The following is an 18336-nucleotide window of genomic DNA, read 5'->3' as shown; positions in this document are numbered from 1 at the left end:
GGCTGGAGTGCAGTGGCATGATCTTGGCTCACTGCAACCTCTGCCTCCTGGGTTCAAGTGATTCTAGTGCCACCATACCTGGCTAATTTTCGTATTTTTAGTAGAGGCGGGGTTTTGTCGTGTTGCCCAGGCTGGTCTAAAACTCCGGATCTCAGATGATCCACTTCCCTCGGCCTCCCAAAGTGCTGGGATTACAGGTGTGAGCCACTGCACCCAGCCCAGACTTCATCCTTAAACCTCCTTCAGTTTCCAGCTTCCCTGACTGAACAGCTACTCTAATTCATTTGATGAGAAAGGCAGGTCTTTGAGAAGTAATTGAGAAGGTTAAGCCAAATATAGTTTGGAGTTAGATCAAATACTGCAGGGGCAGAGAGTTGAGATTGGGCCACAGTGAGGAAGAGAAGAAAATATCAAATATAAGCAGAGATTAACACCCTACAACTGAATACCAGCAGTAATACAGGATTTGGGCCAGCAGCGGGGTTAATGCAAAAGAGGCAGCTGGTAAGTCGAAAATATAAGCTTTTGTTTTGTTTTGTTTTTTGTTTTGTTTTAGAGACAAGGTCTTGCTCTGTTGCCCAGGCTGGAGTGCAGTGGTGTGATCGTAGTTCACTGCAGCCTTGAACACCTGGGTTCAAGTGATCCTCCTGCCTTAGCCTGCCCGGTAGCAAGGACTACAGGTGGCCACCACCAAGCCCCACTAATTTTTTTTTTTTTTTTTTTTTGAGACGGAGTCTCACGCTGTTGCCCAGGCTGGAGTACAGTGGCGCGATCTCGGCTCACTGCAAGCTCCGCCTCCCGGGTTCCCGCCATTCTCCTGCCTCAGCCTCCTGAGTAGCTGGGACTACAGGCGCCCGCCACCGCGCCCGGCTAATTTTTTGTATTTTTAGTAGAGACGGGGTTTCACTGTGGTCTCGATCTCCTGACCTTGTGATCCGCCCGCCTCGGCCTCCCAAAGTGCTGGGATTACAGGCTTGAGCCACTGCGCCCGGCCCCCACTAATTTTTTTATGTTTGTTTTTGTTTTTGTTTTTGTAGAAGTGAGGGCTTGCATTGTTACCCAGGCTGGTCTTGAACTCCTGGCCTCAAGTGGTCCTCCCACCTCATGCTCCCAAAGTGCTGGGTTGGACTGCAGGCATGCACCACCATGCCTAGCTAATTTGTTTGTGTGTAGAGCTAATTTTTGTATTTTTTGTAGAGACAGGGTCTCACTATGTTTCCCAGGCTGGTCTCAAACTCCTGGCCTCAAGCAGTTCTCCCACCTCCGCCTCCCAAAGTGTTGGGACTCTAGACGAGCCACCTCACCCAGCCAGAAAATATAAACTTAATAGGAAGTCTAAAAGACATTTCAGGAACTCTGATTTTGGGAACGCCTTCTAAAGACCCTTCTCCCCACCCTATGAACTGGCCTCCAGAAGCCCAGTTTGGCAGTAATTGTGCAGTGGCTCAGGCCTATAATCCCAACACTTTGGGAGGCCAAGTGGGGTAGATAACTTGAGGTCAGGAGTTCGAGACCAGTCTGACCAACATGGCGAGACCCTGTCTCTACGAAAAAATAAAAAATTTAGCCAGGCATGTTGGCATGTGCCGTAGTCCCAGCTACTCAGGAGGCTGAGCCTAGGAAGTGGAGGTTGCAGTGAGCCAAGATTGTGCCACTGCACTCCAGCCTGGGCGCAGAGTGAGACACTGTCTCAAAAAAAAGAAATCCTGTGTCCTCATTGCATCTTGCCAAGAAGCACCTGATATCAGTTTGTCTCATTATTTTTCAGGTATTTCAATATATTATTCTGTAGAATAGAGTATTCCATTGTCTGAGATCAAATCTAGCTTTCCTATATCATAGTGGCTATTTTTCTTCCAGCCCAGAAGTTGTTCCTTGGTAAGATAACTTTATTTTGTGAGTTTATAGATTTGGATTATAAAAATAGATCGGAACTGTTAGACTAAATTGGCCCAGACATTTTATGAGTCCACTTGGGAGAAATAGGAGTAATTCTCAAATCCAAAATGAGAAAATCCATGTTTAACAAAGAAAAATTAATTTCTAGCTGAAGGAAGTCCCCTATAAAAACATATTGTGTCACAGGATTCCCTTCACAGTGAGCTGCCAATTTTATATGTGACTCAATTGACCTAAAAGAAAACTCTGTTTTAAATGATTAGTATGTGAGGTGATGGATATGTTAATTAACTTGATTTCATCATTTTGCTATGTATACATATATCAAAATGTCATGTTGTACAGTGTAAATATATACAATTTTTCTGTCAGTAACACCTTAATGCTGGAGGCGCTGGGAGAAGAAAATCTGTTTTCTTTATTTCACAAGCACATCTATTGCGTAATGTATACACATTGCTCCATTATGTGAGATTTATTGGCCTAGCCTAGGATTTGGCTTTTGACAACCAAAAAGTTTGCCCTTTGTGATGCCAGTCTCAAAAATGTTAAGAACGTACCCCAAGCATCTCTTTAAAAAGGATTTTGGATTTATTGACCATAAATTTATCTTGAATCTGTTTCTTTCATTTGTACCATTTAGGGACTGATGATTTGTATTTTTTCCACTTGTATTTACATCGCATTCCTTTTTCCCTCTTTAACTCAGGGGTTACACACTCTGAATGTCTAAAATGATGAGTCAGTGAAATGGTTTGTGTGTAAGGATTCATAATAAGAGAGTGGGTATCCCATCTACAGGGAGCAGCCACGCTCAACTTCAGCCTGAGATGAGTGTGGTTCAGTGTGGCCACGATATTTTGATTTATGGCTGGGTGTGGTGGCTCACGCCTGTAATCCCAGCACTTTGGGAGGCTGAGGCGGGCTGATCACCTGAGGTCAGGAGTTCAAGACCAGCCTGACCAACATGGTGAAACCCCGTCTCTACTAAAAATACAAAAATTAGCTGGGCATGGAGGCACACATCTGTAATCCCAGCTACTTGGGAGGCTGAGGCAGGAGAATCGCTTGAACCTGGGAGGCGGAGTTTTCAGTGAGCCAAGATTGCACCATTGCACTCCAGCCTAGGCAACAGAGCAAGACTCCATCTCAAAAAAAAAAAAAAAAAAAAAAAAAAATTCTGATTTTTCCCTAGAATCCTCAAGTCTGAATTTTCAAACATCGTGAATTCAATCAAAAATTTTAAAAGACACCGTGCAGAACAAATAGGTGCCTCATGGCTTGCCAGTTTCTTTAATATACCTCTTTTACATTTCAGAGTGTCCTTTCTAGTTTTCTGGGATTTAGTATATGAATTCACCATCTTCTGATTCTCCTCCCCCAATTGCATGACAGCTTTTATTCTTCTTTCAGCTTTTCTCTTAACACACTACAGACTATTTTTCATTATTTTTAGGTTATTATAAAGAAACGGTTCCATATACTACTTTATTTACCTTGACCCAAGGCCCACTAATGTATAATAAGTAAAACTGTAAAATCGGTCCTTTCATCTGCTGTGGTTATCAGTTGTTCTTGAGGGTGAGTGACAATTTCATGGTTGGAGGCCAACTCTTCTTCCCTTCTCTCTGCAGCCGTCATTTCACCAAGCTGATAATGTTCGGGGAACCCGCCATCACGGGCTGGTGGAGAGGCCATCCAGGAACCGCTTCCACCCCCTGCACCGAAGGTCTGGGGACAAGCCAGGGCGGCAAATATCCTTTTTTACTCTTCAAAGGGAGTGTGCATTCTGAAATGTTTGAAAAGTGTTCAGGATTTATCTTCCCTGCAATTTTCCTTTGGCCTCAAAATCTTCATTTATCTGATGAAAGGAGGCAATACAAATAAATGAGTTGGAAACGAGAAACATCTCTGCAGTCAGCATTTGGAAACATCATTGTAGGTGTTTATGATAGCATCAATAAAGTTCAGTTTAATGAAATAACAACAAAAACAACCTGTAATTCAGTCCCATTGCAGGGCGTTCTGAGCATTTTCTCCAGAAACTGGCCAAGTTAAAGTTAAACCTGACTTTGAATCAGGTTAGAGAGACTTAGTTTATCTAGCAAAAATGGACATACAGATATGTGATTTATTTGTATTTCTTTTGATCTGCTGACCTGCTTTTGGAACTTACAGATGAAATTTCATATGATTTTCTATTTGTGATGTTTCAAACTCAGTAAGTGATAACTAAAATAAACCCAGAATATAGGAAAATCTCATGCAGTGATGTAGAGTCACACCAAACTCTATGCTGTTAAGTAGAAATAAAGGAAAGGAAATGGTGAATTCACCGGACAGTTTCATTTAATCAGTGCTGTTTATGGGGCGGCAGTGGTGGGTGCTGCTGTGCGACCAGCATTTTGCCGAAGGCTTTGGGGAACAGAACTGAGCTGGATTTTTTGGGAGAGGACACAGAAGTGTGCCAGGAGGGACTGTGCTCTCACTTCATTCTTCTCAGTACTCGGTCGCAGGGGTGGAGGAAGGAGAAGAAAGGCGGGGTGGGTCTCGCTGCGGAGAGCTGAATTCCTGGCAGTGATGGTAGAGCTGGCTTCACAAGCCTAGAAACCAGGAAGTGGGGGCAGGGCACTCATGTTTACTGAGCACCTACCCATGCCAGGCACTGTGATGGGCAATTTATGTGTCATTTAGTCCTCAAAAACTCACTGAGTCGTTTATTTTTTCAACCCTCATTTTCTGATGAGGAAACTTGAGTGTGTGGTGAAGTAACTTGCTCAGGATTCAGACCAGGCCCAGGTGATGGCCCAGCCTGTGCTCTACCCTCCCCATGCCACCTGCGTCCACTCGCAGTGAGGAGGACCTTGTACAAGGGAGCCAGGAGTTGTGGGGGCACCCTAGGGAAACCCCAACTTTTCTTGCCTTCAAGCTTCTTGCAGTTTTTAATCTATTTGGAGGCAAGGATAATGACCCCAGGGAATGTTTGTCTCTCCCCTTTTTCCCACCCCTAGGGACACACCACATTTGGTCCACAGAAGGACCGACTTCTGATTTTATATATTATGTGGCTGTTATCAAGGAAAGTAAAGATGATAAATGATCTTGAGAATCTATTCTGGAATGTGTGATAACTTTGACATTGAATGAAAAAGGCAAAAGGAAACGGAGGCAATTCATCAGCAAATTTGCACATGTCAGGATGGAGTAGTACCTCAAACCATTGTCCAAATTGCCAAGAATGTTCAGGCAAAAGACTTTGAGTGTTTCTTTGCTTGATTTAACAATGTATATTTTTTTGGCCGGTCACGGTGGCTCATGCCTGTAATCCCAACACTTTGGGAGGCCGAGGCAGGCAGATCATGAGGTCAGGAGATTGAGACCATCCTGGCTAACGTGGTGAAACCCTGTCTCTACTAAAATTACAAAAAAATTAGCCAGGCGTGGTGGCGGGTGCCTATAGTCCCAGGCTGAGGCGGGAGAATGGCGTGAACCTGGGAGGTGGAGTTTGCAGTGAGCTGAGATCGCACCACTGCACTCCAGCCTGGGCAACAGAGCGAGACTCCATCTCAAAAAAAAAAAGTGTATATTTTTTCAGTTCTCAGTTCCCTCTTTCTCCTGTCAGTGCTCTCATCTCTATATATTAGTTTAAACATTATGCTATATATGTATGTGTGTATGTATATGTGGCTATCTCAGATACTTTTGAAGTACAGTCTAAATGTATAAGCATACATAAAGCTTTACTAACCAAAATAGAGGAGGGTATTGAAGAAAAAAGAGTAGAATGTTTATTCACTTACAAAAATTATTTGTTAAGTATGTGCTAGTGGTCAGACACCGTTTTAGACGTTTTAGTTCACTGTAACATTAAACAGCATGGCCCCTGACTTCAAGTTGCCCAGAGTTCAGTGGGAGAGGCTACTCAGCAAACAAGCAGCCACGGCAGGTATGGCGTCTGCAGGGAGGCAGCTCAGGGGCTGTGGGAGCACGCCAGAGGTGCAGCTTGAACCAGTCTGGGGAAACAAAGAAGGCGTCCTGGGGGAAAATCTGAGGCTTGAAGGTTAAGAAGTAAGAGGATAAAGTGTTCATTCAGCAGATATTTACCGAGCCCCTTCTCTGTGCCAGGCGCTGTTCTAAGCATGGGGACCCAGTGATGAATAAGGAAGACATAGTTCCTGCTTTCTTGAGTTTACAGTCCTGTGGGAGATGACAGCAAACAGGCAATAATAAAGGAAAATGGCTTTAGATGGTAATGATTGAGATTTAAGAGAGTAAAGCAGTTGGGAGGTATGTTCCAGGCAGAGGGAAGAGAATGTAGTGCAAAGTCCCAGAAAGGGAGATGACTTCTTGTGTTCAGGGGACCCTATCTCTTATGATAGGGTATAATCTGGCACTGTATGGATCAACTTGAGAGCATAAGCAAAGCTAGTCAACTACTAAAGGAAGGGGAAGCAAAAACCAAGTTAATATGCAGAGAAATTAAAGTTGTTAGACAGTGTGAGTCAGATTCACTGATCACGAACCATGTCTTTGTGGTCTCCTAAGCCCTTATATTGGGGTCCTGGGACTGGACATCTCTTGATGCAAAGAAAGTTCTTTAGCCCAGTCTCTTGAGGAATCAAGGGTCCGTGAAATGGGATGATTTTATTTTGTTGTTAATCTATTCCAGAGAACTTAGAGGAGGAGGGCTGTGATTCCATCTTTGCTTTCGTGGCCTTCATTCTGTTAGTTGTGAAATAATTTGCCTAAAATTGTGGCCTTGCACATTTGTCTATGACTTTTTAAATGAAGTTTCATCATTTGAAAGTATAAAACACTGGCTTGAACCTTTGTTAGAACAAAAGGAAAAAATCAGAATTCTCTTATTACAGCTGTTTCTCAGCTTGGGTGTTATTTAAGACACACTGGCTTAGACATGTGTTCTAAGGGTTCACTCCTATGATAGGGTGATGTCAAATAAAATGAACATGTTTAACAAATATTCTGGCTTCCTCTCAGAGTGGGCAGCCACAGCACCCAGAGCTCTGGCACAGGAGATTCCTTCTGGAGTGGGCTTTGCTCTTGGCATGGGCGGCCACACAAGACCAAGGCACAGCTGCAGCTGGGCCCTGGCCTAGCCCCACACAGGCAGAGGAGAGGCACTGCCAGGGCTTGCTCCTGGCTGGGGGCCTGGGCTTGGGCATTTGGAATAGAAGCCCTTCTGCTCTTCTGCAGCTGCGCAGTCTGTAGCAGCCCTTCTTACTCCCACTCCTCAAGGTTGGCGGATGTACTGTGTCCCAAACACCATCGCTGAACTTCTGAACTATTAACATAAATTTATAGCAAATAAAATATTTTCTCAGACTTGTGGGTAACACACTGAGAAAGAAGGAGACATGCTGAAGAAACATAGAAAATGCCTTCCTCTAAAGGAAGTCAAGAGTTCACTAGCATGGAGGGTCATGAAGAGATGCCTAAGACCTACCAGAGTTAGGACTGATTCTCCTCTCTGGGCTGGGCCTTGCTTGGATTCTTTTCATCATAATGAGAGGAAAATGTTAGGACATTGGTTTGTAGGACACTGTTTCTTTGAAATGCATGGCCTATTTCATTTGAGAAACACCATGCTCTGTATCTCCTCTTGGAGCCTGACCATACATATTAGGGCTCTGAAAAGTCCTGCAGTTAAGAAACTTCTCATCTTTAACCCAGGATTTCCAAAACTTAAGTGATCACAAAATCCAGCTTTTACTTAACACCCATCTTATCTTGAAGGACAAGGAAACATTAGTTTTTAGAATTTTAAGGGGTAAATATTCTGACTTCACGATACCACATGCAACCTGTTTGCCTCTCATGTGCTGAGGGAAACAGGATGTTCTTATAAATGCAAGGACTAAAAAAGATGCCACTCATATCCTCCTTTACAGTTTCACTTTAAGATGCCTTCTAGTGGGACACAGTTGGAGGTAAAGGGACAAAAGGAAGTAGAATGACAAGAAACACATGGCTGAGAAATCAGGAAGGAGCCAAATTATGGCCAGTTTTCTGTATTCAATCTGAGCCTGAAACTTGTCGTGGTGGGTGGGTTCTATTAACCAGACTCTGAGTCCACTTACCCCACCAGCTGCATGGAAGGCCGCAGGCCTGCCTCACAAACCGTGTCCCTGGCAGAACACAGAGTTCCAGAGCAGGAGAGAAATGATTGGCTTCCAGGCTGCCCCGAGCCCTGCCCAGGTACCCTGACCGCAAAGGGACGGGAAGCCAAGAGAAGGGAACCCTGCGCCTGCTCACCCAGCCGCAGGTCAAGCAGCACAAAGAAAGGGACAGGGGCGGGTCTTGTTTTCAGCTTCTGTGACTCAGTAACCCCACCCACTGGTAAACAGGCCAACTGATGTCCTCTCTTATCAGCAGACGAAGAGCTGCTCCCCTTCCTTTGGGGAAGAGTAAGAACTGTTGCATCTAATACTCCGCAGGTTGAGAGGAACCTCAACCTCAATCCCTGTGTTGATGGATTGAAGCAGTAATTCAAGGAGGAAGATTTTCCTGCACAGAACTGCAGAGGCTTGGGGAGAGAGAGAGCAGACTGGGATGACTCTGAGATCCTAACCTGAGTGTCTTGGTGGAAGGTGGCCTTACTAAATAAGGTGGACTATAAGAAGAGGAACAGATTAAGGGGACAGTGATTAGTTGGATTTTTGGTAGAATTTGAGCTGTCTTTTGGCAGAGAAGTTGAGTAGGCAGTTGGAAATATGCACTTGGAGTTCACAAATTAACTATTGGGAACTGGAGGTATGGATTTATGAGTTACTGGACTGTGGGTGACAGTGGGGCCGAGAGAAGGATGGGATTGGCCAAAGTGAGCATGGAGGACGGGGGCTCTCCACCAGGAAGACAGGCACTGGCCCTGAAGCTCTTAGGAAGCGCCTCCTAAAGCCCCTGTGCCCGGAGGCTCCTGCCACCCCCTCCACCTGCTCCCACTCTACCTGGTGCCCAGTGATCCTGAGAGCATCCTGTGCCTCTCAGAGCAATGCAAGCAGGTGTGGCCTGAGGCTGTGAGGCCACAGGACCCCAGGGAACATCAGGACGGAAGGCAAAGGGGCAGAGAGGAGTGCACAGAAGGATAAGAAAAGATCCATGTGAGTGTGGGGTTTTTTTTTTTTAACTTGAATTTTTGTTTCCATCCATTGCAGCCACCTCTTCTTTGTTTATCTTTTTCATTATCCCTCCTCCCTGCCTTCCTTTTTTAAGTGGAAATCTTCTTGAGCCAAAGGCTTCACTAAGCTTAACTAAGGAAGCAACGGAGGAGGTGCTGATGTGGTTGTTAAAAGCCTGGTGGCCTGTGCTGCCCTTCCACTGGCACTCTGGCACCTGGCGGGGATGCCAGAAATGCTTCTTGAGTAAATGGCAAATTCAAGTTTATAAATAAGAGTGTTTCCTCTGTCTCAAGGTTGTGACTTAGGGCATGTCAGTGTTGTGGAGTAATTTAAAGCCACCTGAATGAAGTTTTCTGAAATTTTCCAGAGAACAAATAAACTTTTTCTAGATTTTCCTTGCATTAACTGTAAGTGTGTAACATGAGTGGTTCTCTTGGGTTTTCAAATATTCACTAAATTAGATGAGATAGTAAAAATTAAGAGAGCTCAGAGGTCACATCTTTTAGCTTTTGATGCCTCAACCTAATTATATTAAAAATTTCCAGGAATTTACTATATTTTCACATTGTTAATATCAGGAAGGTTACAATGCTAGCTCATACCTCAACATTGAAATCACCAACATTTGATCATTACGTGACTATTACACCACTGCATTCTAATTTGTATTATCAGTACTATGAAATCAGAGGTATTGAGTTTAAAGATGGCAGTGTACTGAGAAAAATGGGAAACTTCTGCTTCCTGAAATTAAGTGTTTCTGAACAGAGATTCATCAAATCTGCAGAAAAGAGAAAGGCAGATAACCATAGGTTCTGAGGCTCAGTGTTTCCTCCCTAATGGCGTGGCCAGCAGAAATACTGACAGGTTTTGTCTCTCACGGGCCTTCCTATTTATCACCTTTTCCTCTCCTGCCTCCTACTGTGGTCTTGCCTCATCTGTACTTCATGTACGTTAAGCCTAATAGTGAATGTTGAAGAAATGTCTCTCTTTGGAAATTATCTGTTTTATTTTATCGACTTAAAGTCAAATTAAGACATAAGATAATGAGACTTGTCAAAGAAAACTAATACGTAGAAGATAAAACTTGCAATCCTAATGCTTCTCCTGGCAAAGAAGACATTTCCCACCAAATCACTAAGAACTCATGAGAGCCTCCGTTTTCCTAATTCCAGATTCTGTATTTATTTGAGCTGCCCAGCCCAGGCCTGCAGGATAGGGCCCCACTCCTTCAAGGCTCCTGTTTCCTCCTGAGCCCGAGCCAATGATACCTTCTCTTATAGCCTCCATCCTTCTTCCCAGAACACTCCAGGTACTATTTTCTATTTTCTGGGGGCATTTGGCGTAGTTCACTGTTTCCTGAGAGGCAGCATAGCTTAGCGGAGAGCTCTCAGGCTTTGGTGTCAGTGAGTTGTGGGTTTGACCCCTGATCCACCAGGCCTGCTATCTGATCTTGGATTTCTCAGCTCTTCTAGAACTGAGCCTCAGTTTCTTCAGCTGTAAAATGGGGGAAATAGCTGCCTCTCAGGATTAAGATTAAATAAAGTGTGAACTCAGCACAGGCCTGGCACACAGTAGGTGCTTAGATATCTGTTTTCACATTTCTGTCTTATTGTGTAGCTTGTATCTTCTTTATTATTTCCACCTTAAGAAATAAAGGTTTGGGATGAAAAGTATTACTGGTAACTGCAGAATGTATATTTCATCCAATCAGTGATCCAGGAGACAAAAGGAATGGGCTTGGTTTGGGTGAGTGTTAAGGAGGCAACGTTCCACATAGGAGGAGAGAAAGGGGAAATGGCATTAGCAAAGGCAGAGGGGCAGGAAAATACAGGCTGTGTTTGTGAAACTCAGACAGCTGAAGGGAAGACAAGAGCAGAAGAGGCCATTGTCCCCAAATTGTGGAGCACCACAATTACTAAGCCAGTAAGTTTTGATTTTGCCTTTTAGGCTGAACAAAATCATTGAAGATTTCTTGCCAAAATAATATGATTAACAGTGTCTTCAGAAGGCTATTGTGTGCGAACAGTTAACTAAACGAATGAAAACAACGCCTCTCTGCTCGGTGTGTAGTGCAGCATCCCATTTGTGTCTCCATGCGTCCGGAATATGCTCCAAGCCATGCTAGACCCAGTGAACAACACAACATTGATAAGACAGTGCCCCCAATAACACTGGAAAGTTTACGTTTCTTCACACATCTAATGCGCCTCTTTTTTGGTTATAAATACCAGGAACCCACCTTAACTGAAAAACAGAAAATGTATTGGCATATGTCACTGGAAGCCCAAGGGCTAGATCCAAGGAGTCATATAATACCATTGAGACCTACCTCTGAGGTACCACTTCTGAGATGACTTCAGGCATAACAGATAGGCTTTCTCCAAGGGGAGACCCCCAGGTTCAGAAGGCCCTTGGGCTCACCAGCCCTATTGGGGCACTCCTTTTTTTCCACTCAAAAGCACTCTCCTTGGTTCTGTTTGCATCATGAACCTATCCCTGAGCCAAACACTGTTTCCAGGGGGTAAAGTACCTAGACTAGAATCCTGGGCCTGGGTTCCTCATGTGTGGCACAGAGGGAATGGCAACGTTACCAGGTTTGGAGCGAGAGTGGAGACAGTTCCTGCAAACAAAAGATGCCAGGCAGGCAAAACATAATAAACACCCCACAAAAAATCATGCAAAGAAACCACTGGTTAGAAGACAGCAGAATAGGCTGTCCTTGAGGAGGGGTGATAAGAGAAAGCATGAAGGAAGAGCTGTCAGGTACAGGGATAAAGAGCCAAAAACTCAGTTGTTTTAACTGTCCGTGAGTCCACCTTGCTAATTCTGCTTCAACTTTCCATTAATTTGTAGTTTTCCTTTATTAAAAATTCTACTTTGATGGTAGTGCTTTTGGAGCCAATTATTCCTCACAGCCTCTGGATGAGAGTTGGCCAAGGTAAGCAAGCCATACTTTAAAAGATATGATGGGCATGTGTTACTTTTAGATAATTTCACTTTATCCACTTTGAATGTTGTTTGGAAATTGCTAATATAAAGCATAGAATCCTGTTTTCTCTTATAACATTTAATTTCAGTGGGAGGATCACTTGAGACCAGGAGTTTTGAGGCTCTAGTGTGCGATGATGGGGCCTGTGAATAGCTACTGCACTCCAGCCTGGGCAGCATAGCAAGATGCCATCTCTTAAAAACAAAAACAAAAACAAAAAACCCCTTATTGACTGGGCACGGTGGCTCACGCCTGTAATCCCCGTACTTTGGGACGCTGAGGCGGGCGGATCATGAGGTCAGGAGATTGAGACCATCCTGGCCAACATGATGAAACACCGTCTCTACTAAAAATACAAAAATTAGCTGGGCGTGAGGACGTGTGCCTGTAATCCCAGCTACTTGGGAGGCTGAAGCAGGAGAATTGCTTGAACCTGAGAGTCGGAGTTGCAGTGAGCCGAGATCACGCCACAGCACTCCAGCCTGGTAACAGAGTGAGACTCCATCTCAAAAAACAAAAACAGAAACAAACATCTAAGCATTTCCAACGGTAGGCTTATACGAAAGTCTAAAATGAAAAGTTATTTAAAGAAATCTAGATCTTCATATTTAAAACCAAATAGAAACACATTTGGAATATGTTTACCAGCAGAATATGGCATTCTTATGTTTGAGACTTAGAAAAATAAGCATTTTTTCTCAGAATGTCTTAGTAAGCTGCTGAAAAGGACAAAAGACTCTTAAAATGGTAATTTGCACAGTGTATTTGATTTAAGGTCTCTTTGAGTATTTTTGTACCCAATACAGAGGGTAACAGAAAATAGAATTAACTGAGAAAAAGCCCCTGCAGCATCTGTTGTGTGCCTGGTATCATTTTCAGATCACCAAGTCAGATTTAGGAGGCATTTAAAATGTGTGTATCAAAAATATTTAACTCTCCGGATTGAAGTCTACTCTCCATCCATTCTCTGGGCAAATACTGACTGAGCACTTACTGTGTATAATGTAGTCTGGGTCTGGGGAAGGAAATAAAGATGGGTAAAAGTGCGTCCCCACCTCAGGTAGGTTGTCCGCCACCCTCAAGAATCGTGGGATCCAGGGTTGTAGAATAAATACAATATTTTATTCCATCAGTAAAAGGCATCTCCAAACTGATATTTTTCTCTTATGTATCCAAGAAATGTCTTCTGCTTTTCAGAGCACCAGGATTGGCTAGACTTAATATTTTCATACCCTGGGCAACTGTAACAATTCTCTTCCTCTTCATGTCCGTTCGTAGGGGAATAAAAAATTTTTGCATCCAAGATTGCCAAGGCTCCCCCTACATGTATACTGAACTCCTCATCTGCCCAGCTAGCTAATCCTGTTCTTTATGGGTTTGTAGTAGTTTTTATACTGGAAATCAAAGATCACAGGATTGGGAGGATCATTGAGTCTTACCTCATTTTAACAATGATGAGCAAAATGAGCGAGGTGTGCGGTATTTTTAAGTGACTTGCAGAGCAAGGTGAGTAGAAGAGCCAGTTCTCAAATGCAAGTGCTGAGGCCCTCCTTTGCTGTCGTGGATTGACTTCTTTTCCTTTTATGTTGTTCTGGTTTTTAAAGGCAGCAGCCTCCTTGGAAAGACGAAAAGCATCCTGGGTTCAGGCTGACATCTGCACTTAACAGGTACATGGGTTGTTTCCTGGTAGGAGTAGATTTTAAAGCAGCTTAACCATCCTGATATTTTTTACATAGCAGCCAGTTGCCAGAGTGTGTTTATGTAAGCTGTGTTGATACATATTCAAAACAAAACCCACCATTTTTTGAGTGTCTACAGGGGGCAGTATAGAGCACACGAGGTCTGGAATGAGACTACCAGGGTTTGCGTCTTACTGTATGACCTTGAGCAGATTTTTAAACTTCCGATTGCCTCAGTTTACTCATTTGAAAAATGGAGATAATGGTACCTAGATCATGGGTTGGTTGTGAGGGTTGAACAAGATAAGACCTGGAAAGCACACGTGCTGAATAAACATCAGCTATTATCATGATCACTTTGGGCCAGACTCTAGGAGTAAGAGTTCCACCTCAGTCATTTTTTTCAATCCTGACAACACCCTACAAGAATGAGTATTATTTTCCATTCTAAAAGGTTAAGTGACTTGTTTAAGGGCTTTAGCTAATAGGTAAAGGACTAGGATTGAGAAAAAAAAAAAAAAAGCAACTGAGCACAGTGGCTCGCACCTGTAGTCCCAACACTTTGGGAGGCTGAGGCCAGAGGATCACGTGAGCCCAGCAGTTTGAGGCCAGCCTGGGCAAGATGGTGAGACCCTGTCTCTATGAAAAAAAAAAAAAGGGGGGCGTGGTGGCACGTGCCTGTGGTTCCAGCTACTCAGAAGGCTGAGGTGGGGAGAATCACCTGATCCCAAGGAGGCTGAGGCTGCAGTGAGCCCTGTTTGCACCATTGCACTCCAGCCTGGGCAACAGAGACGCTGTCTCAAAATAAAAAAGAAACCTGATGAATGGTGCAAAATTTTAAATATTTTTTTATTTTATTTTATTATTATTTTTTTGAGACAGTCTCGCTGTCTCAAAACAGAAGTGTTGTAAAAGGCCTGTGGTGCCCATCCTCAGCTTCACTCATTATCAGCATTCTGCCAGTCTCTCCAAACCTACCTCCCATCCCAATCACATGATTGGCTAGATATAGTATCGTACCTGGAAATATCTCCAGCAGTGTAAGGCCAACGAGAACCTTTTTAAAAAAACATAACCACAATGCCACTATTACACTTAACAAAATTAAAAATAACTCCTTAATATAATTTAATGCCCGGTCTGTATTTAGATTTTCCCACTTGACTCTGCATTTGTTTGATATTCTCTCAAGTCTCTGAATCTAGGCTGGAATCTGAACCCAGGTCCCTCTGATCTCAGCAGCCATGCTCCTTCTGTTGCACTATGGGTTCTGCCCTTGTCTGCCTCTTCCCTCCTCTGAAGCCACGTGGCTTCATAGCCACCTGAGGCTGTCATTGGACTGAATCACAAAGAAGCACTGTAGGCTAATGAAGTTGCTTACCGGTTCTTTTTATGGCCAACAGTTTGACCTTATGATGAGATAAATAAATAATCATCTCTTGCAACCAAAGCTGTGTAGACATTGAAGCTATCTGGGAGAATTTCAGAAATTTGCTATACATTAGTGGCTCCAACATTTTCTCTTAGGACCACTTTACAGTCTTAAAAAACACGGAGGCCTGGTGCAGTGGCTCATGCCTGTAATTCCAGCACTTTGGGAGGCCAAGGCGGGCGAATCATCTGAGGTCAGGAGTTCAAGACCAGCCTGGTCAACATGGTGAAACCCTGTTTCTACTAAAAATACAGAAATTAGCCAGGTGTGGTAGTGGGTGCCTGTAATCCCAGCTATTTGAGAGGCTGAGGCAGGAGAATCGCTTGAACCCGGGAGGCGGAGGTTGCAGTGAGCACCACTGCACTGCAGCCTGGGCCACCAGAGCGAAATTTCATCTCAAAAGTAATACTAATAAAATAAAATAGGCTGGGCGCAGTGGCTCATGCCTGTAATCCCAGCACTTTGATAGGCTGAGGCAGGTGGATCACCTGAGGTCGGGAGTTCGAGACCAGCCTGGCCAACATGGTGAAACCCTGTCTCTACTAAAAATAGAAAAGTTAGCTGGGCATGGTGATGCATGGCTATAATCCCAGCTACTCGGGAGGCTGAGGGAGAAGAATTTCTTGGACGCGGGAGGTGGAGGTTGCAGTGAGCTGAGATCGCGCCATTGCACTCCAGCCTGGGCAACAAAGCGGGACTGTCTCAAAAAAAATAACAATACAATAAAATAAATAAAATAAAATAAAATAAACCCTCAAAGAGTATTTGTTTACGTGAGAATATCTATTGATATTAGAAATTAAATTGGCCGGGCGCGGTGGCTCAAGCCTGTAATCCCAGCACTTTGGGAGGCCGAGACGGGCGGATCACGAGGTCAGGAGATCGAGACCATCCTGGCGAACACGGTGAAACCCCGTCTCTACTAAAAAATACAAAAAAGTAGCCGGGTGAGGTGGCGGGCGCCTGTAGTCCCAGGTACTCGGGAGGCTGAGGCAGGAGAATGGCGTAAACCTGGGAGGCGGAGCTTGCAGTGAGCTGAGATCCAGCCACTGCACCCCAGCCTGGGCGGCAGAGCAAGACTCCGTCTCAAAAAAAAAAAAAAAAGAAATTAAGGGCCGGGCGCGGTGGCTCAAGCCTGTAATCCCAGCACTTTGGGAGGCCGAGACGGGTGGATCACGAGGTCAGGAGATCGAGACTATCCTGGCTAACACGGTGAAACCCCGTCTCTACTAAAAAATACAAAAAAAAACTAGCCGGGCGAGGTGGCGGGCGCCTGTAGTCCCAGCTACTCGGGAGGCTGAGGCAGGAGAATGGCGTGAACCCGGGAGGCGGAGCTTGCAGTGAGCTGAGATCCGGCCACTGCACTCCAGCCTGGGCGACAGAGCCAGACTCCGTCTCAAAAAAAAAAAAAAAAAAAAAAAAAAAAAAAAAAAAAATTATATCTTTTTGAAAAGAAACACAAAAAAAGTTTTGAAAATAGTGGCAATGTTCACCTTTTACAAATCGCTCCAAGGCAGCTGGGTTGTCTGCTCCCGTGCTTAGCGGTGGGGGCATCACACCTCACATGGCTGCTGGGAAGCCCGCCGTGCTTGGGAGAGGCAAGAGTGAAAAACAGAGGACACTTTACTGTCATTTTGAGAGTAGGCTTGACCTCACCTGCTTCCTGGAAGGGTTTTGCAAACCCCTGCTCTAAGTGACCCTTTACTTAGGAACAGCTGCTCTCAGGTGGAGAAAACCTAGTACAGCCACAGGCTAAACTGGCCACAGTCGGCTTCTGAGCTGGGAAGAATAGGGGCTGTTAGACGGAAGCCGTGCATCCGAGGCCCGCCTTGTCGAACTTGATCGCCATGCTGTCAGCTTCAGTATATGAGGCGGAATGAGTCTAAATTAAAATATTCTGGAGTGTGGGTGATCCTCAGAGGCTGTTATTGATATAAAGAACTTCAGGTAGGTCCTAACTCCTTATCTGATGGATGATTACAAATCAGTTATTCTTGCCTTCTTTCCTGTTGGTAATATTCAACAAAGACTATTGCATTTTCACTTAAGTAAAATGGATTTTCAGCCAGACTCTCTCCTCCCCCTCCTTAGGACCAATTCTGATTCTGCTCTTCACACGAGTGCTCTGAGCACCAAGCCCCAGGACCCCTATGGAGGAGGGAGCCAGTCGGCCTGGCCTGCCCCATACATGGGTAAGACACACAGGCCACTGCTGACAGCAGCTGTGCTTGCTCATTCTGTCCTAGGGCCCGAGGGAAAGAGAAGCTGAAGTGGTGTTTGCACTTCCCGGTTCAGTGGTCTTAGAGAGGCGGCTCGTGGCAGGGAAGCGTGTGTGTCCATGATGCAGTCAGGATGGATGGAGCTCCCGGCATCCCCTGCCTCTGCCCTGCTCCCTCCACAGCACGCTCTCCCTGTTGGCGTCTCTTGGCCCTCTTCTGGGCACCCGTCATCTTCCAATAACTTCCTAACTGGTCTCCTGATTTCCAGTCTCACATCCCTTCAATCCAGTTTTATGTTAGGTTCCCCAAGAGTCCTCTTTCCCCACCCAGGATCTGAACAAACTGAGAAATAAAACCAGAAGTGACAGAGCTAGATATCACCTTTATTACTAATAAGACCAGGTTGGAGGAAGTGACTGTCTCTGTAGGTCAGTGGGCCTGTTGAGACTGAACCCCAGCCTGAGGCTGACTCCCCTTGAGTGCCCGGCAGCACTGGCCAGTGTGGTCCCCTGGGAGGAGGGGTCAGGCAAGCCTAGGGGAGGGAAGGGTGGAGCAGAGGCCTGCTGCCTGAGGGAAGGCATGCCCTTGAGAAGGGGAAGAGGAGACCAGACTGGAACTGTGCATCACCTGCTCAGTTGCCCCCAGTGTGAGTAAGGGGGTGGAGAGAGGCCAGGAGTAACCCGGAGTGAGGAAGAGGCCCACTCATGCCATCTCACAGCTCTGCTTCCAGAGTGAACCCAAACCTGATCATCTTGCTCTCCCGCTTAAAATCCTCAATGCCACCCCTCACCTTCAGGAGAAAGAGCCCAGATCTTCTTTGGAATGACATGAGCCCCAAGGCCTGGCCCCTGTCTGCCTCTCTCCCTTTTCTCTCTGCTCCCCCGCTGCACACCCAAGGTAGCCATGCAAACCACTTTGGGTTCTACTGGTGTGTCTTCCTGTTCTGTCTCTTCCTCTTTCACTCACTCCTGGCCTTCCT

The 18336-nt window shown here is 45.0% G+C and overlaps 1 protein-coding gene and 1 long non-coding RNA gene across 5 annotated transcripts in view; one reads left to right on the top strand and one right to left on the bottom strand.

Moving 5' to 3' along the window:
• The window catches only part of LOC105488298 (CREB regulated transcription coactivator 3), a 118242-nt gene that overhangs the window by 62960 nt on the left and 36946 nt on the right, over positions 1-18336 (top strand). For all 4 annotated transcript variants that reach the window (XM_011752210.2, XM_011752209.2, XM_011752208.2 and 1 more), the window contains exons 3-6: positions 3534-3653; positions 11915-11976; positions 13632-13694; positions 17230-17330. In XM_011752210.2, the coding sequence (XP_011750512.2) occupies positions 3534-3653; positions 11915-11976; positions 13632-13694; positions 17230-17330 (346 nt within the window). The remainder of the gene's footprint in view (positions 1-3533; positions 3654-11914; positions 11977-13631; positions 13695-17229; positions 17331-18336) is intronic.
• LOC112427801 (uncharacterized) lies at positions 3622-8196 on the bottom strand. The gene is made up of 3 exons (XR_011626151.1): positions 7998-8196; positions 6004-6096; positions 3622-3760 (listed from the first exon to the last, which is right to left on the bottom strand). It is a non-coding gene; the product is annotated as an uncharacterized lncRNA (long non-coding RNA).

Source organism: Macaca nemestrina, chromosome 7 (genome assembly GCF_043159975.1).
Source record: "Macaca nemestrina isolate mMacNem1 chromosome 7, mMacNem.hap1, whole genome shotgun sequence".
Lineage (NCBI taxonomy): Eukaryota > Metazoa > Chordata > Mammalia > Primates > Cercopithecidae > Macaca > Macaca nemestrina.
Note: the sequence above shows the minus strand (reverse complement) of the source record. Positions and strands in the feature narration are given on the sequence as shown.